The 19,964-nt window shown below is 41.5% G+C and overlaps 2 protein-coding genes across 8 annotated transcripts; one reads left to right on the plus strand and one right to left on the minus strand.

Annotated features, from left to right (window-relative positions):
• Positions 1-28: 28 nt before the first annotated feature.
• Positions 29-8,442, minus strand: LOC105031169 (modulator of macroautophagy TMEM150B). 6 transcript variants are annotated; one of them, XM_029123395.2, is made up of 8 exons: positions 7,827-8,442; positions 6,968-7,154; positions 6,486-6,590; positions 3,841-3,900; positions 2,651-2,718; positions 2,234-2,361; positions 1,890-2,067; positions 29-1,588 (listed from the first exon to the last, which is right to left on the minus strand). In XM_029123395.2, exons 3-8 carry the CDS (start codon positions 6,548-6,550, stop codon positions 1,401-1,403), a joined length of 687 nt encoding a protein of 228 aa, XP_028979228.2. In that variant the 5' UTR covers positions 6,551-6,590; positions 6,968-7,154; positions 7,827-8,442; the 3' UTR covers positions 29-1,400. The 6 variants fall into 6 exon arrangements, with proteins under 6 accessions (XP_028979228.2, XP_034150853.1, XP_034150852.1 ...); XM_034294962.1 differs by having other exon boundaries at positions 6,486-6,622; XM_034294961.1 differs by having other exon boundaries at positions 6,875-7,154.
• Positions 8,443-9,600: 1,158 nt separating this feature from the next.
• LOC105031168 (modulator of macroautophagy TMEM150B) lies at positions 9,601-12,272 on the plus strand. Of its 2 annotated transcripts, none has more exons than XM_013135917.4 (6): positions 9,601-10,367; positions 10,493-10,552; positions 10,726-10,793; positions 11,121-11,248; positions 11,502-11,679; positions 11,961-12,272. In XM_013135917.4, exons 1-6 carry the CDS (start codon positions 10,303-10,305, stop codon positions 12,185-12,187), a joined length of 726 nt encoding a protein of 241 aa, XP_012991371.2. In that variant the 5' UTR covers positions 9,601-10,302; the 3' UTR covers positions 12,188-12,272. The 2 variants fall into 2 exon arrangements, with proteins under 2 accessions (XP_012991371.2, XP_019906433.2); XM_020050874.3 differs by having other exon boundaries at positions 9,611-10,367; positions 11,952-12,272.
• The last annotated feature ends 7,692 nt before the right edge of the window (positions 12,273-19,964 follow it).

Raw genomic sequence — 19,964 nt, forward strand, 5'->3', positions numbered from 1 at the left:
ACTGTAAACTATGAATTCAGGAATCCAATAAAATCTACTCAAGATGATTTATTACAAGCAACGTGTACATCAGTGTACAACCTCAGTGCGAGACAGAAGTGTATTACAGCGAAATACAGTTTAGGATTCCTAGCAAAATATGATTTACAAATGTAAGATTACATTTGATATGAAAAATAACCAAAACAGTAATGAGACTTTTACAAAATCTTCCACAACCTGCCCTTAACCGCTATACAATGATCTTTTTGTATATCTTCTGTATATAGTATTTTTATTGGGATATGTGTTTGCACTTAATATTAATGTTCCATTGTCTAGATATGTGACAAGGACTCTACGGTGGACTCAGCCAGCCATTTAGTTATGTACCACGTTCCTTTGCAGCAAACCAGATCCGTCCCCTGGGGCAGGTCATTTATTTGTCCATCCGGTACATCCTATTTCTATGCATTACTCCACTTTGTAATCTTGTCATGGTTATCTTACTTTTTATTTTTAACAACTTGCTTTGGTTCAGTTCCTCTTCCACATAATAGGTGATCTGCAACCAACAGACAAGGACCTAACAAGTTCTGTCTTCCACAATGATTTGATACAGGCTAATTTGATGACAATTTCATAGTGTTTAAGACTTTCTCTCAAGTAAGAAGTGTATGTCTCGTTGCAAAATAACTCTGTCAGATAATGAGCAAGCACTTCACTGGATTTCCTTCTATTTCTTGAGGAAGGGACCTCTAGTTTTGCAAGCAAATAAACACTTTTAAAAATGTTATTAGGTAGCCTAAGACTTTTAGCACAACTCTGTGTGTAATGTACTTAAGGTTTACTCAGAGAATTGCTGTGATCAGGCAATTTGGCTATGATGTGTTACTAGAAGATTTCCTGATTGTGCTAACCTGAAGGTGATGGGTATTTCACTAGCAATTGAGTCAGTGATGGTTTCTTCTTGGACCAATTTAAACCATATCAAAGTTAAGAACAATATGACAGTATTGTAACAGTGTTTCAGTACGCTGCCCAAATCATTAGTTTCTGAATTTATTTGCTTCTAGAAAACAGAAGGAAAGTAAATCCAGACTTGTGGAAATGGGATGTAATTAAGCTCTGGGCGATGTGAATTGTCTGTCAATCTTGGGTATACTTTTGTTAGGTACTTGATTTATTCAATGATTTTGTTTTGTAGCTGGTGTAACTAAGGAGATCTTTGACTTCATCTGACTAAGAATATGTGATTAATATTAAAACTGCTTTTAAGGCAATAGATTCATTTTCTCAGTACTTTATGTTATGTTGGTCGGCCTAAATAAATATCGCTAACACAAAAGTCAGTGTATGTTTGTGTTTGGAAGCTTAGCTATAAACAGGAAATCTGTGGTTATTGAGTACACTGTGAAACATCATATTCTGATATCTCCTCCATTGGTGCTCAGTGTCTTCAGACCTCGTTTCTGCACTGTGAGCTGGTGACAGTCGATGTGACGGAACTCGCACCCAAAGATACCAAACAGGACGAAGAAAGACATGACCAAGGCCCACTCAGAAATGGCTGCTCCAGATTTATAGCCGGTGTTATGGAGAGTGACCACTGGACAGGGAAAGGCTGGTCAAGGAGCATACACGAGCACATGACCGGCAAATGTCTGATCTATACGTTAATATCCATCTAAATGTATATGTTTATGTGGATAGAGCCAGTGAGGCCATTTCCATGTTTCTGAATGTCATTTCAATGTGATTAACTGCAAGATGGCTCCTGATGACGTGGTCGGGGTTATGTTTGAAGTGACATCATCTTTAAAATGGCCAATTAAACCTGCTGGCATTCTACGCGGTGATAGTTGCTTTGTACCTTTGAAGGCATCAGGTCTAATGATCTGCAAGGATACTGGCGATGTCCAGGATGGTGCTGATGCTACAGAAGGTTAGGCGAAGACCTCCAACCCAGCGATGGTCGTCTGAGGGCGGGGCTCTGTAGCAAAGCCACGCCTGCAGCCAGAAATAAGCCAGGCCCACAAAAAAGGCCAGGAACGCGCCCAATAAGTGGACCTCCTTCATTACAGATTGCTTTGAAGTACAGAGAAAAGAGAGCAGGGTGGGTGAAAGGAATTTGGTCAATTCTCAGGGTAGGACAAGGTCAACCGTCTGTGTGTTTGGTCCGTATTTGGATGATGCTGAGAAACATCAGCCGCATCTGCCTTTGTCCCGTCTGTTTAGAGACTCTAAATGATACCTGGAAGTTTCCGATGAGGGAGATGCCCAGGCAGGAGATGAAGCCCAGGATGATACTGGCGATGTTCACCCTGCTGTTGTGACCGTAGTCTCTGACCTGCTGAAACCGGATCACCACGATCCACAGGGCTGACACACCAAGACAGAAGGAGGCATTCAGTGTGCGTGTGTGCGTGCGTGTACCTGTTTTACTATCTGAGTGAGGACCCAAGGTTAATGAACATAGACCAAAGGTCCTCAGTATGATGGAAAACAAGGGAAATCATGCACTGAGGACATTTCCCCGACTGTCAACAAAAACATTTGTCTGATTTAGGATTAAGTTTGGGTTGAGTTAAGGTTATGGTTAAGTATTATATTGCTGGCCCTCACTTTGATAGTAAAATCTACACATGTGTGTGTGTGTCTACTCACTTACCCAAGAAAGCACAGATGTTGCAGATTTGTGCAAAGATGCAGCTCTGAGGATTGTACGAGCCACATTCACTATGGAACATAAACATACATTTTAATTAAAACCAATAGATGACCTCAGAGGAAGGAATGGAAAAAGTGTGTTGGATACTATTTCAATTAAAGTTTTATAGGAGAACACTTCTTTTTCTTTGTGGTACCTTTTGGTTCTAAGTAGAACTCTTATATGGTGGAAACATAAATAGTTCTACCTGTATCAATATTTCTTTGAGTGTTTCTAAGTACAATGTTATAGCCATGAACAAAAGTGAGCCTCTTACCTGATAAAGGGGAAATTAACAGTGACGTTAACTGTCCCATTAACAGTGATATTAACTGTCCCATTAACAGTGAAATTAACTGTCCCATTAACAGTGATATTAACTGTCCCATTAACAGTGATATTAACTGTCTCATTAACAGTGATATTAACTGTCCCATTAACAGTGATATTAACTGTCCCATTAACAGTGATATTAACTGTCTCATTAACAGTGATATTAACTGTCCCATTAACAGTGATATTAACTGTCCCATTAACAGTGATATTAACTGTCTCATTAACAGTGATATTAACTGTCTCATTAACAGTGATATTAACTGTCTCATTAACAGTGATGTTAACTGTCCCATTAACAGTGATATTAACTGTCTCATTAACAGTGATATTAACTGTCTCATTAACAGTGATGTTAACTGTCTCATTAACAGTGATATTAACTGTCCCATTAACAGTGATATTAACTGTCTCATTAACAGTGATATTAACTGTCCAATTAACAGTGATATTAACTGTCTCATTAACAGTGATGTTAACTGTCCCATTAACAGTGATATTAACTGTCCCATTAACAGTGATATTAACTGTCTCATTAACAGTGATATTAACTGTCCAATTAACAGTGATATTAACTGTCCCATTAACAGTGATATTAACTGTCTCATTAACAGTGATGTTAACTGTCCCATTAACAGTGATATTAACTGTCTCATTAACAGTGATGTTAACTGTCCCATTAACAGTGATATTAACTGTCTCATTAACAGTGATATTAACTGTCTCATTAACAGTGATATTAACTGTCTCATTAACAGTGATATTAACTGTCTCATTAACAGTGATGTTAACTGTCTCATTAACAGTGAGCCTCTTACCTGATAAAGGGGAAATGAACAGTGATGTTAACTGTCTCATTCGATACTGCCACACCAAATCTGGGGAAAAACAGTTTTTCAGAATTTCAAATCCAACACAATGTACATCTCCCTAAGACCCGCTGTGCCGGATGACATCTCCCTGGGACCCACTGGGCCTGGATGACATCTCCCTGAGACCCACTGGGCCGGATTACATCTCCCTGACACCCGCTAGGCCGGATGACATCTCCCTGACATCTGATGGGCCGGATGACGTAGGATTTTATAGTTGTTGAGTTAATTCATCCGATAGTTCTTTAGCTAATTCATCCGATAGTTCTTTAGCTACTTTGTTACTTGTTGTTATATGTTTCATTTTGGGTGTTTGATTAGTTACTTTGCACATAATTTATTTTATTGGTGAGACATCTTACGTGTTCTGCCTATTGATAATGAACCAGTTGTTGAATAGCATATCACACATGGCCTTCATAAATACTTACAGGTGCTGGTCATATAATTAGAATATCATCAAAAAGTAATTCCATTCAAAAAGTAAAAATTCTATAATGTATACATCCATTCCATACAGACTGATATATTTCAAGTGTTTATTTCTTTTAATTTTGATGATTATAACTGACAACTAATGAAAACCCCAAATTCAGTATCTCAGAAAATTTGAATATTGTGAATAGATTCAATATTGAAGACACCTGGTGCCACACTCTAATCAGCTAATTAACTCAAAACACCTGCAAAGGCCTTTAAATGGTCTCTCAGTCTAGTTCTGTAGGCTACACAATCATGGGGAACACCAAAAAGACGACCATTGACACCTTGCACAAGGAGGGCAAGACACAAAAGGTCATTGCTAAAGAGGCTGGCTGTTCACAGAGCTCTGTGTCCAAGCACATTAATAGAGAGGCGAAGGGAAGGAAAAAATTTGGTAGAAAAAAGTGTACAAGCAATAGGGATAATCGCACCCTGGAGAGGATTGTGAAACAAAACCCATTCAAAAATGTGGGGGAGATTCACAAAGAGTGGACTGCAGCTGGAGTCAGTGCTTCAAGAACCACCACGCACAGACGTATGCAAGACATGGGTTTCAGTTGTCGCATTCCTCGTGTCAAGCCACTCTTGAACAAGACACAGCGTCAGAAGCGTCTCGCCTGGGCTAAAGACAAAAAGGACTGGACTGCTGCCGAGTTATGTTCTCTGATTAAAGTAAATTTAGCATTTCCTTTGGAAATCAAGGTCCCAGAGTCTGGAGGAAGAGAGGAGAAGCACAGAATCCACGTTGCTTGAAGTCCAGTGTAAAGTTTCCACAGTCAGTGATGGTTTGGGGTGCCATGTCATCTGCTGGTGTTGGTCCACTGTGTTTTCTGAGGTCCAAGGTCAACGCAGCCGTCTACCAGGAAGTTTTAGAGCACTTCATGCTTCCTGCTGCTGACAAACTTTATGGACATACAGAGATTTCATTTTCCAACACCTGCACACAGTGCCAAAGCTACCAGTACCTGGTTTAAGGACCATGGTATCCCTGTTCTTAATTGGCCAGCAAACTCGCCTGACCTTAACCCTATAGAAAATCTATGTATTGTGAAGAGGAAGATGCGATACGCCAGACCCAACAATGCAGAAGAGCTGAAGGCCACTATCAGAGCAACCTGGGCTCTCATAACACCTGAGCAGTGCCACAGTCTGATCAACTCCATGCCACGCCGCATTGCTGCAGTAATTCAGGCAAAAGGAGCCCCAACTAAGTATTGAGTGCTGTACATGCTCATACTTTTCATGTTCATACGTTTCAGTTGGCCAACATTTCAAAAAATATTTTTTTTGTATTGGTCTTAAGTAATATTCTAATTTTCCGAGATACTGAATTTGGGATTTTCATTAGTTGTCAGTTATAATCATCACAATTAAAAGAAATAAACATTTGAAATATATCAGTCTGTGTGTAATGAATGAATATAATATACAAGTTTCACTTTTTGAATGGAATTACTGAAATAAATCAACTTTTTGATGATATTCTAATTATATGACCAGCACCTTACACCACCCACATGATACTTAAACCACGTATATGACACTTACACCACCCATATGATACTTAAACCACCCATATGACACTTACACCACCCATATGATACTTACACCACCCATATGATACTTAAACCACCCATATGATACTTAAACCACCCATACGACACTTACACCACCCATACGACACTTACACCACCCAGATGATACTTAAACCACCCATATGACACTTACACCACCCATATGACACTTACACCACCCATATGACACTTACACCACCCATATGATACTTACACTACCCATATGATACTTACCCCAACCATATGACACTTACACCAACCACCCATATGACACTTACACCACCCACATGATACTTAAACCACCCATATGACACTTACACCACCCATATGATACTTACACCACCCATATGACACTTACACCACCCACATGATACTTAAACCACCCATATGACACTTACACCACCCACATGATACTTAAACCACCCATATGACACTTACACCACCCATATGATACTTAAACCACCCATATGAAACTTACACCACCCATACGATACACCACCCATATGATACTTACAACACCCATATGATACTTACATCACCCATATGGACACACAACCAAACACTGCCAAGCAGATGGGAAGCAACGCCCAGAGCCACATGATACTCCACTTAGTTCACCTGAGTAAGACAACTTTACTCCTGTATAGTTGAATGGAAAGACAACAATATTCCTGTATAATTAAATGGAAAGACAACATTACCCCTGTATAATTGAATGGAAAGAACAATATTCCTGTATAGTTGAATGGAAAGACAACATTACTCCTGTATAATTTAATGGAAAGAAAACAATGTTCCTGTATAGTTGAATGGAAAGACAACATTACTCCAGTATAGTTGAATGGAAAGACAACATTAATCCTGTATAGTTGAATGGAAAGACAACATTAATCCTGTATAGTTGAATGGAAAGACAACATTACCCCTGTATAATTGAATGGAAAGACAACAATATTCCTGTATAGTTGAATGGAAAGACAACAATATTCCTGTATAGTTGAATGGAAAGACATTACTCCTGTATAGTTGAAAGCCCTCTTGCAGCTCTTTCCGTTCAGTGGACCACAGAATCTCAGTAGAAACGTATTGTAGCTGTTGGGCCAGTGAATGGAATGTCACTGGTTCTAATCCCCAAGCCAGTAAATCTAAAATAGTGTGTTGTTCTGTCCCTGAAGAAAGCAGTTAACCAAGATTTCTCCCAGGCTGTTGATGAAATGAAAAAGCAATCTTAATCAATAATGTACTAATATAATAACAAGGATATAAATGTATTGATTTTTTTTATAACTTATCAGGGGTTAAAGGTACATTTTCTTTTTAGGATTTGTGTTATTTTGAAATATTCATGTCCAAATCTAATCTAAAAATGTGTCCAGGACCTGGGTTCAGGCATGGGAGAAATAATTTCTATTTGAAAATAATGTGCATTTGCTTATTTTCAAATATATGCCAATTACATTCAAAGTGTATTCACAAACAGAGACAAAAAGTAAATGTATTTATCAACCTACTTTGACATGTATTCTCCAAACTCATATTATCCATTGTTTTCTGTTCAAACACATCTTACAGTATCAGAGCGGATGAAGTATGGAATAAAAGTAGAGGCTAATAGCTACTCACTCGATTAATCTCTTTAGAGTAATTGAAAAAAATTGAAATACAGAAAATGTCATTCCAAGACTCTTTGAGACACTTCACACCAGATGAAATTACATACAGAAATGAACCTACTCAAAAGGCTGGCGTCAGAGAATACTAGACACAGAAATAACAATTCCACATAGAACACAGGTTAGGATTACATAGTATCCAACTAGAGAATAACATTTCACAGCCAGAGAAAGTGACATTATGTTAAGAGTTTAAACTCACAGTGGTCCCTTGTTAAAGGTGGCAGAGGCAAAGCAGAAACAAGCTTTCAACTTTTCTCCATTACAATCCTCCCACTGTCAAATGTTCCCATAATAACCCAAGTAGAAGGCTTCTCATCTACTCCCTGCCAGGGAAGTTGTACATTGTACCCTTGTGAGGTACATTTATAACATTGGGTTATAAAACTCTGTGTCAGTTGGAAAGAGTACAGCCTTTAGCTGGCAGCTGTTGGTGGATGATGACGATAACAATGATAATGGAGATAGGTACGAGGTTCATAAAGCTATTGTGGAACAGGACAAATACCAGCACTGCACACTTTTTTCCAATTATTTAGTTGTGAACAGAGAGTGATGGTGATTGGGAAAACCACTTACGTGACAAGGACGTTACAACCGTCCTTTGTTTGGTTGTGGTTGTTAATACAGTATCCAAGACGAGTCTGTGAGTTTATTTGACCATGGTAGGTAAAAGGACTGAGTGAAAACTGCAATGCAGGTTTGATTGAAGCTAATGTCTAAGTTTTGGGTAATTTCCATGAAACTGGAGGACTTGGCAAGCGCCTTAATAAACACATACATAAACTAAATATGAAACTGACCTGAATCATCATGTAGGGGTAAGGAATAGATTTGGTGCCCTCATATAATCTTTCTGTAAATGTATTTAAGAATATATGTCAAATACATGTAGTTTAATTGAAAATACATTTCAGGTATCAAAATGTATTTCACCTTTTATTCTGAAATGTGTTTAAAAATGTGTACATACATTTATCTTTATTCAAAATACATTTCAGGAATCAAAATGTATTTCACCTTTTACTCTGAAATGTATTTAAAAATGTATAAATACATTTAACTTAATTCTAAATACATTTCCGCTATCAAAATATATTTCAGCTTTTATTCTGAAATGTATTTAAAAATGTATAAATAAATTTCAATTTTGTCCAAATGTAGTCACAAATATAGTCTAACGTACTAAGGCAAACTTGGTAAGAACACTACTTCCCTCTTCTAATTATATAATCCTGTTTTTGTGTAGTGGTTAGTGCGCCTGACAGTAGAATGCGCCTGCAGGTTCAAAACACCGCCTGGCTGATGCTGCATTATATTTAGACATTCATTTAAAAAATGCATTAAATACATTTTTCATAAATATATTTAAGTGGCCAATTTCAAACATTTTGACATATATTTACTAAATGTATTCAGAAATATATTTTCCAAATGTGTTCGGAAATATATTTTCCAAATGTATTCAAAAATATATTTAAAATACATTTATTTTCCGTATGGGTTTACAGTAACATATCGTTTGGACCTTGAGCAGACAGTTGATTTACTACTTTTTGGTTGTGAGTTCGATCCCAATAACATATCGACTGTGGACCTCCTTTGCACACCTCTCTTGCTAACACACTTCCTTCAAGTTAAAAGTTTCTGAGTTGTATAATCATTGCGGCCCCTTAACACCGCTGTTACTTAGATAAAGTAACTAAAGTTTAACAAAAACTATCTCTGAATAGGAGTGAACTGAGATTGTAGCAGCAGAAGCAACTCTGTGTAGTTTACAAAAATAACGTAGAGTTTACACATCAATGAGAAGTTATGGGGGATTGTATGATCTCCCTGGAGTGTGTGTGTCGAAGTATGTGCCAGCAGTGTGTTTGAAAACTGGACTCTGTTTTGTGTGTTAATTAAACACATTGCCAAAAAAATCGAATTAATAGATTTCTCTAAATACCATATTCTAACAGGTAAAGATGACATATTTCCGCCACCAGGGGCTCTGTGCATCAACGCACGCAAATGTTTCCCTCGTGCCGTGCCCCTCCAGGGTGTTGACCTCAAGGGGAGGGCTTTACTGTTCCACTTACGATACAGAGACAGCATGCTGTATGAACCCTGGAAGCCGAGAGAGTTTTCCCAGGGCACCTTGTTTCTCTGCAAACAATCTGCCATGGATCACCGCAACAGTGGCGGATGCTATAAGCGTCGTTCCTCGGTTGCTAGGTGACATGCCAATGCCGATGCTTTCACTGCGGCTCGACCTCGTGTGATGGTGAATGACGCTGACAGGCGGTGCTGCATTTGGTCCATTCCGCCAACCCCTTGGAGCACCGTGGCGCGATCAAGTAGCAGAAGCTCACTCACATACACCGTTTCAATACCTATCTTTGGTCTACTGGGGACACTCCCTCGCAAGGATTCAGTTTCCTGTCTGAAGCTCTGAGGTGGCTGACATGAGTGAACATAAGCCTGTCTTTCTCTCCCTAATCTACCTTCAAAAGAAACATGAAAGTGCTCATTGTTTTTGTTTCGGGATAGTCACCATGTGAAGGTTTCTGGGGTAAGACCTATTTTTGGATTGAGGGTCGTTGCCTCTTTGTGTTGAAGTTTGGCTGAAGTCTGTCGGGGTGTCTCAGTTGCCTTTGTTGCATCTGTCTTGCATCTGGTTGACTGCTGTAATTATGTGGCTCTGGGCATTGCTCCCCATCTGCTTGGCAGTGTTTGGCTCCGTGGGCATTTGGGTGGTGTAAGTATCAAATGGGTGGTGTAAGTATCTTATGCAGTGCAAGTACATAACAGTATCCTATCATATCCTGTGTGTCAGAAACACTCAAGAATTCAAATACTGACTAGACTTGTTGTTGCTCATAGATTTGGAATCGCTGTGTCGAATGACACAGTTAATTTCACAGTGAGATTTCCCTACATCAGGTGAGTGTTTTACTGGCGTCTTCTGCTGCACTGTGTCGCTAGGCCGGTCACACTGGTTTAACCACAACACAAAGCCACGCAGGCACCATGGTCTCACTACCAGGTGTAGAATTTTCAGTGAGTCAATTGCAGTTTGTTTGTAAAAGAGTTAACAATGAGAGTATGCCCTCCAGTGAATGTGGCACCTATGACCCCCAGAGCTGTATATTCTCCCAGGTCTGCCACATCTCCTCTTTCTTGAGTAAGTATATACTACTCTTATATAAGCATAGAGTTTTAAGTACATACACAGGTATGTTATATGTTTGAAATAAATTCGGTGTATATTTTAAGTGGACTAAATGCCATTATTTCGAATCATATATTATACTGTAAGTATAGTAAAGTTTGACCCAGTGGGTTCCAAAATAATCCATGAATGTATACTTAAACATTTGGCCTAATGCTGTACGTCTATGGAGTTTCATTATTTATACAGGTGTATTTCACACTTCTCAATAATTCACTCCTATTTTTGCACACTACCCCAACTTTCCTGTTGATTGTATCCATCCTTCCGCTGTGTCAGCCCTGTGGATCGTGGTGATCCGGTTTCAGCAGGTCAGAGACTACGGTCACAACAGCAGGGTGAACATCGCCAGTATCATCCTGGGCTTCATCTCCTGCCTGGGCATCTCCCTCATCGGAAACTTCCAGGTATCATTTTGTGTTATCATTGTATTATTGTCAATCAAATACCCATTTCACTCTAATTCTAGGGTGTTTGTATAAACAAACAAATGCATTATATTATATTTTTTTATCATACATTCTATTTAAAATATACATTATTACATGCCTTTAATTTGTGACATTTTGCAATGTATTTATATACTATTTGGAAAAATGATTTAATACATCTAGCCTTCCGCTATAGTCTCACCACCATTACTCTTTCTTTCTCTTTCAGCAGTCTGTTTTCTTTGGCATCCATGTTTTTGGGGCCTTCCTGGCCTTCTTTGTGGGTCTGGCCTACTTTTGGTTGCAGGTGTGGCTCACCTATAAAGTCCGGCCCTCTGAAGACTGTTGGTGGGTGGGGCCTCTCCGAGCTGCCCTCTGCCTCATCTGTAGTGTTCTGGTTGTCACCAGTATCCTTTGGCACCAGATATATGACAGAGAGATTATAGAGGGAGAGAAGGGTAGAGCAATGGTGATTCAGGAGCAACAAATATGAACAGGGATAGGATCACCTCAACTTAATGACACACAAGGATACAATTTTATAAGTTAGACATTCACCTTAGTGAAAAAACGGCTCATGAAAGATATATAATAAACTGTATCGTGTCACTAAAAAAAGCTATGTTATAGACAGTCATCACTTGTGTTACATTCCTTAAATGCCCTTTCTCCTTAACAGTGGCGATAGGTCTGGTCTTCGATACTGGCTACAGCTCAGTGGCATCCATTTCTGAGTGGGCCTTGGTCATGTCCTTCTTTGTCCTGTTTGGCCTGTTTGCCTGCGAGTTCCGTCACATTGACTGTCACCAGCTCACCGTGCAGAAACGAGGGCTCAGCGAGATCTACAACACCAGCGCAGGGGGCATCGTCCTGTACAACACAGCCAATGGAATGGCAATGCAAGCGAATAATTGAACATTTAGTTCAGATGGATACATCTCTACAAACGTGTACATGTTCTGTTTTTAAACGATAGTGAAATAAAATGCAAGTGCATTTATCTAAATGTCCTGTCCAACGCACCCACAATGTGACTACACTGTTTAATTGCAGCATGTCCTCACTTACGCCTGTTCAGATTCTGTCAAGTTTGGACACATTGATAATGGGACACGTTAATAATTTGACATATTGGCAACTGTGAGTATAAGCAGCCTGGTGTGAATACACACCATTGTAAGAGCAAACAGTGACATTTGATAATTATATGTATAATTGTTTACTAGGCAAACTTGTTGAAATGTGTTTGGGCCTCATCAGGGCACAAGCTGCACTCGATTCTGATGGTTCCAGATTTGCTGGCGCTGGTACTGCCGGCAATGTCTTTTCCCGCAGCGGTAACCTTCAACCTATCCTGTCGTGTGAAGCTGAGGAGAATTGCCTTGCCGCGTTAAACCACATTCCAACACATGGTGGCACCATTGAGCCGTTCAAATCCACAGAACAGCCTGCACTTTGGACCTGACAGGATGCTGTGTCGTTGGGACCAGCAGAACGACATTGGGTGTCAGAGGCTCTCTCTCCATTCAGTCAGTACACTCCAGGAAGGATGGACGGCCAACAGGACAGGTTATCAAAACCGAGCCCTGATTTAAACATTCTGAAAATGTTCTTGCAGGGTTCACAAGGTGGTGTAAAATAGTGTGTATCGAAACCTTTGCAGTAGAGGCTCATTGGCAGATCTTGCGAGAAAGGTCTGTCACCCGTCAGTTGGCTGGTAAAATGAAGGAGAGGGTGGAGGGAGGATGGAGGGAGGATGGAGGCAGGATGGCTTGTTGTTGTCTCTCTTTTGCGCACTTGTGCAATTGGGCTGTACTCTGCTGGCAATACTCAGCCCTCATTCAGGCTGGCTGCGGTTGGTAGGTGTCCCTTTGGTTGATGCTTGGCAATGTGGGTGAACTGATTTCCTGCCTGTTGGGCCCTGTCCAGGGTCTCCCCCAGGGTCACCGGACCCCCTCGTCTCAGTTCCAAGGTGTTACGCTGCTATTTTATTGTGCTGGGGGATATGAGGAATGCACTTTCTAACTTTTCTCAGTCTCCTCCAGTTTTACATTTTAGGAGGAGATGAGGTCCTGGTCCACACCTGCGGAGTACCTGGTTTGGGGGCCCGTTGCTGTCCCTGTCCTTGTCCACCTGGTCATACTTTTGACCTAGTCTATAATCAAATAGCCTCTGGATTAAGCCCAGAGAAATGTATTAATTATTCCAATTGGACTCTTAATATCTCACCCGGCACAGCCAGAAGAGGACTGGTCACCCCTCTGGGCCTGGGTCCTCTCTAGGTTTCTTCCTAAAATTCGGCCTTCTTAGGGAGTTTTTCCTAGCCACTGAAATCCAACACTACTGTTGTTTGCTCCTTGGGGTTTAAGGCCGGGTGTCTCTGTAAAGCACTTTGTGACAACTGCTGTTGTAAAAAGTGCTTTATAAATACATTTGATTGATTGATTGAGGATGGAGGGAGGCTCGACTCTGCTGAAGGAAAGTTTACCGTGATGTAATGTAATGCGAATGTCCCCCCCTTTCATTCGCACATGCAACATGACGTGCTCTTTATCAGCAAACATTTTTCCTCATGGACAAATTCACAGATGTTAAGGGGAACTGTGTTTGTAACAGGTAATGTCATTTAAAGGGTTTAATACATTAACTTTTAATTTGTATAAACCGCAGCGCTTTGGAGTCCTTTCGCAGCCCCAACCAGCCACACAGCTTACCTTTGTGGCTGCTAAATATCAAGTGAGCAGTTTTCTATAGATAATAAAGCTCCAGGTTTTCAACCGTCCACAGTAGTAGTGTTCTTTGTGCCCAGTTCCTGTGTTTGGGTTGGACTGCTTCTCAAGTGGGTCAGCCGCCGCTGGAGACATGTCGGAGCTCCACGGAGCCACATCGCTTCATCGCATCGATGGGAAAATGTCATTCTGGTGACGGGCCAAAGAGTTTTGGAAGATGCCCCTGATCGAGACAAACGTTCTGCATCCACAACAATTTGTTTGGGGTATTTTTAGAACCGAATAGCATGTCTTCTCATAGCCATGGCAACGGGAGGGGTCTGTATCCTTGGCGTATCTCCACACTTCTCATCACTGGCTTTTCATCCAGTTCCGTCTCTAGGACAAATTGTTATGTTATTCGCTTTGATGCTACTTTTGTATTTCACTCTCTTTTTTTCCTGCAGCTAATAAATATTTGTGGCATCTATTTAATGGTGGAGCATCGGGTTCTGGATGGGAATCTGGAGCCCCGTAGCTCTTTGCCCTCCGTCCCCCTAGCATTCTTTCACATACACCCTGCTGTGTGATTTGCACGGGGGGGGGCTTTGACGAGAGGCAAGGGGATCAGACAGACAAGAATTCTATGGGAATTTTCCCAAAGTACAATTTTTTCCTCTTCCACTGTTTATAGTTTGCATGATAAGTAATATGTTGTGTCACTGTGGGCCAAGTACTGATAGACACTGAGAGCAGAGCGGGAAAATGGAGCCTGTGTGTAACTGGCGTTCCTAGATATTACCACTGGATGGGATAGGAATTGCGTACGGTACAGCTAACAAAGAGGACTTCTTAAACTATTCCTGGTGTCAGAGACCCTTTGGGTCCTGTGGTTTTCATTAAATAGTAAATGGGCCCCCTGATGAAGAAGTAAAAGCCCACTGAGAGTAAAATACAGAGGGGTCCTCAATGAAAATCTGGGTTGAGCGAGGCACAGTCTCTTTCAGTATAGGAACAAGGTTTGCGAAAACGCCTGATTCATTAGTGTTGACCTGCGATGCCATCTACAGTTATCTCAAACAACACCTGTCTGGCCTCTTATCCCACCAACATCTTCTGAGTGGCAACAATGGACCTGCTCCGTTATCGCAGGACTGAGCGCTTAACCATGGCCTTCGGACCACACTCTCGCAGTGCGACCTACCCCTTATTTTCTGACTCACAGAATCCTGGCGAAGACACAGCGAAAGGCCGTCTAAGAGCAGCTGCATGGACCTGGAATGCCCCAGGACTGACTGAGAGAGAGAGACGGAGAGAGAGTGGGCACCACCAGCTGTGATCTCACCCTCCACTCCTGGCACAGGGTCCCAGAAAGCTGCCCTTATGCAGAAAAATGCCAAGCGCAACACATTCCATCCTTCGCCGCACAAAAGCTCTCGTCTCTTTTTCAGTTCCACCCTCCCCTGTTTGACAGTCAGATAATTATATAATTATAATTATATAATTGCACTAGTGTGCGGACCCAGACACTCAGATACTGTATATTTGTGTATGTGACAATGGAGGAAGTCTGGTTCAAAAGACTGTGGGCCGTGCAGTTAGAGAGGCAGGGAGATTGTCGTGTCGGAGCATGAAGGCGAGAGTCTGACCTTCTGTCTGGTCCCTCTCTCTCTGCCCCCCCCCACCTCTCTCTCTGATAGGATGTATTGTGATTTTATGCATGTAACACGGGTGGGGACTTTCTGGGGTATTGAGTGCTGACGGCACACATTGTTGGGTGCGGAGCTCAAGATGTGCATGGCAAGAGATATGGATGGACTAAGTGAGAGACAGAGAGACACTGCTAAATTAGAGACAAAGAGATACTGCAATCCAGAAGATAGAAATGACCCAATGCTTTAGATGTGCTGAGCTGATAATAACAAACACAGTAATGACAAACACCCATACACACGTTTGTCATAGCACACCCACACCCACATACACATGCACTCTCAAAAATACTTTGACATCAGCATACTATGACAGCAGTCCCCATCCTCCCAGACGAGAATCAAACCACTGTCCCTAAAGACTGGCGCCCTCCCAACTCTCTCTCCTCACTCTCCATTGTCCCTGAAGACTGGCCCCTTCCCAATTCTCCTCCCTCTCAACTGTCCCTAAAGACTGACATCCTCCTAAATCTCCTCATTCTCCACTGTCCCTGAAGACTGGCCCCTTCCCAACTCTCCTCTCTCCACTGTCCCTGAAGACTGGAACACTCCCAACTTTCCAGTGTCTCTGAAGACTGGCCCCCTCCCAACTCTGTCTCCTCTCTCTCCACTGTCCCTGAAGACTGGCCCCTTCCCAACTCTCCTCTCTCCACTGTCCCTAAAGACTGGCACCCTCCTAACTCTCCTCATTCTCCACTGTCCCTGAAGACTGGCCCCCTCCCAACTCTCCTCTCTCCACTGTCCCTAAAGACTGGCACCCTCCTAACTCTCCTCACTCTCCATTGACCCTGAAGACTGGCCCCCTCCCAACTCTCTCTCCACTGTCCCTGAAGACTGGCCCCTTCCCAACTCTCCTCTCTCTACTGTCCCTGAAGACTGGCACACTCCCAACTTTCCACTGTCCCTGAAAGACAGGCCCCCTCCCAACTCTTCTCTCTCTACTGTCCCTGAAGACTGGCCCCCTCTCAACTCTCTCTCCTCTCCCTCCAGTGTCCACTCCCAACTCTCTTCGCAGCGCGTCCTTGAGTTGGGTGGGTCCCTACATACACAGAATAGGCTATTGTTAATATGCACAAGACAAGGAGAGATTTGGGGGAGGGTGATGTTAGAGTCTAAGCCAAATGAAGAACTTACACAGTGCAAGTTCTAATGCACAAGGACGCATGCACACACACACACACACACAATCACACAATCTCACACTCTCACACATGCACACACACAGTGAGCACAGTGATACATGGAAAGTGAACCAAGTGGAGACAGCGCCCTATCCTCGATATAGACCTGACTGTTTTCTCTGACACTGATATTCACACAGTTATTGGAAATTCCCTCTCCGTCCGCCTCACCGGTTCCCTGCTTTCCTTGCACTCCTCTTCAACACGTTATGAAACCGAGGATTAACATAAAAGGGAAGGATGATTTTACTTTAAAACGGTGGAAAGTTTCTACAGTTGAGTGCAAAGGTTTGCATCAGCCTATGATGAAATGCCAAAAATAAATCAAACAAAGCTAAATATTTAATAATAAGCCATTTAATGTGACTTCATGTTTTACAAATGTCCTCTCATTATCACAAGTAACAAAAATGTAAAAAATCTTTATGTAAAAAAAAAGTGGGGGAAATATTCAAAATAATATCAGTTCAAAAGTTTGCCTCCCCTTTTTTGGTTGTACTGTTAATAGCTAGTATGTTCTCCCTCTGCCTTTATAACTCCCTCCAACCTCTTTGGGTACCCTCTGAGAAACATTTGGACTATATCCATTGTAATTGTCACCCATATTTGATGACATATCTTTTTCAAACCCTTTCATATTGCTTGGCCGTCTGTCTGTTATGCACTGCCTTCTTCAGATATTTTCTATTATATTAAAGTCTGAAGACTGGGAGGGCCATGGCAACACCTTAACTTTGTTCTTGTCAAACCATTTCTCTGTAGATTTTGCTTTATGTTTCGCATCATTGTCTCTTTGCAAGATCCATCCACGCCTCATGTTTAGCTTGGTGACTGATGGTTAGAGGCTTGCACCTAAAATCTGTTTCTATTTCTCTGCATCCATTCAACCTCAGGGCACCAGTGCTTGATGAAGACATACACCTCCAAAACATCAGAGAACCGCCACCATGTTTGAGTGTGGGAATGGTATTCTTTTCCTCATAGGCAGTTTTCTTATGTTGCCACACATACCATTGATGATAATGTCTAAAGAATTCTACTTTTGTTTCATCAGACCACAATCTCTTTCCAAAACTGAAAGGGTTTCTTGACCTGTTCTTTTGCATATTCCAAGCGGGTTGGCTTGTGTCTAGAAGTTAGCAATGGCTTGCAAGCTTTTCTACCAAACAATCTAGATCTATGCAGTATGCGGTCGATTGTGGAGATGTGAACACTTGTCTCCAAAGACTTTTGCAGGCATCCTGATGTTTGTTACGGATTATTGTGGATCTCCCGGACAATCACTCTGGCTGTTTTGGGGGTAATTTTTGTAGGTCTTCCACTCCTTGGTAGTGACTTTGTGTGTCTATTTTTCATCAATTTCTGGACTATGGTCTTCACTGTTGGTAATGGTATTCCTAGGCGCTTGGATATCTTTTTATACAACAATCCAGCTTTGTGAAAGCTTTTCTGTTTCAGGGCTTCTGAAAGCTATTTTCCTGATCCCATTGCACCTTGATTTCTCACAACAAACTGCTTGACAATTAGCCTACTGATACAACCCTGTTCCAGTAGATTGGCTCGATGGCAGACCTTAATTGTGATCCAAATCTATCACACCTTGTTCCACTCATCAATTAGGCATAGTCAGAGGGGATGCAATCATTGGAGCTTCCAATTTATCTTCCATTCTGCCTTTGACGTGACTGTTGTCATATCAAGACCATGTTGTAACCCACTGAAGAAACACATTTAAATTAATATAAAATATAAATTCTGCAGATAAATTGCATGATAGAGGTTCATTTTTGTACTTTTCATCCTGAAAGCAAGGAGGATGCTAACGTTTGCACCCAACTGTATTTGAAGTGAGAGCTCATATCCACATAAAGCTCCTGAGGTTTTCTTCGATGTTGCTCAATGCCATGCTGAAATATTTAACCCAGCGTGAAAGAATGCACCTATTTGTTGGTTTGTTTCCAACATTTCTCATCTGATTCACCTAATGAACTCATCCTAACATTATTAACTAATGAGGTGTGGTGCTACAGTAGGTGTAGAGTCACCCAGGCAAAAACAAAAACTATGACCCTTTTTGACAGTGATGATCCTGTCTTGGAGGACCTTGCACACTACATCGACAGTGGAACCTGCACACTACATTGACAGTGGAACCTGCACACTACATCGACATCTCACAATGTCTTCCCTATGTTTTCTTGTTGACACAGATCTCCTGATCCGTCAAAGTCTGACACAACGCACACTTGTGGTCACAAGCTGACAGTCCTAAACAGAGGGCGGAATTCATCATCTCACTGCAACTCACTCTTGGACAATGGTTTGATCAGACTTTTTTGTCCGTGTGAGCGCATGTACGAGCATCAGAAAGCTATAGATTGAAAGAAATCAAGAGAGGAAGCAAAATATACGGAGAGACAGAGAGAAGGACATACTGTAGAAACAAAGATGGACAGAGAAGACAAGAGACAGAGAGAGGGACATACTGTAGAAACAAAGATGGACAGAGAAGACAAGAGACAGAGAGAGGGACATACTGTAGAAACAAAGATGGACAGAGAAGACAAGAGACAGAGAGAGGGACATACTGTAGAAACAAAGATGGACAGAGATGACAAGAGACAGAGAGAGGGACATACTGTAGAAACAAAGATGGACAGAGATGACAAGAGACAGAGAGAGGGACATACTGTAGAAACAAAGATGGACAGAGAAGACAAGAGACAGACAGTGGGACATACTGTAGAAACAAAGATGGACAGAGATGACAAGAGACAGAGAGAGGGACATACTGTAGAAACAAAGATGGACAGAGAAGACAAGAGACAGGGAGAGGGACATACTGTAGAAATAAAGATGGACAGAGATGACAAGAGACACAGTGAGAGAGACATTGGGAAATAATGAAACAAAGAGAGTGAGAGACAGAGAGAAACTCTAAGAGGGCAACACAGTCAGACCCCACAGAACCCTGGGAGGGCAACACAGACCCAACCATGAGAACAGAAAAGTGATAAAATACCTGATTGCTATGGTGGACTCAAAATGTAAATTTTGGATACACCACCATTTTCCCATTAACTGTGACTTA

Source organism: Esox lucius, chromosome 11, assembly GCF_011004845.1.
Source record: "Esox lucius isolate fEsoLuc1 chromosome 11, fEsoLuc1.pri, whole genome shotgun sequence".
NCBI classification, from domain to species: Eukaryota; Metazoa; Chordata; class Actinopteri; order Esociformes; family Esocidae; genus Esox; species Esox lucius.

Bases quoted from the DNA above. Each gene is read 5' to 3' on its own strand.
- LOC105031169 (XM_029123398.2), bottom strand. From the start codon at position 6,550: ATGTGGCTCTGGGCGTTGCTTCCCATCTGCTTGGCAGTGTTTGGTTGT. The intron at 2,068-2,233 runs GTATCATTTAGA...TGTACTTCAAAG, and splicing joins CCCTCATCGGAAACTTCCAG to CAATCTGTAATGAAGGAGGT. The intron at 1,589-1,889 runs GTATCCTTGCAG...TTCCCTGTCCAG, and splicing joins CACCATCCTGGACATCGCCA to TGGTCACTCTCCATAACACC.
- LOC105031168 (XM_020050874.3), top strand. From the start codon at position 10,303: ATGTGGCTCTGGGCATTGCTCCCCATCTGCTTGGCAGTGTTTGGCTCC. The intron at 10,553-10,725 runs GTGAGTGTTTTA...TATGCCCTCCAG, and splicing joins GTGAGATTTCCCTACATCAG to TGAATGTGGCACCTATGACC. The intron at 10,794-11,120 runs GTAAGTATATAC...CCGCTGTGTCAG, and splicing joins CCACATCTCCTCTTTCTTGA to CCCTGTGGATCGTGGTGATC.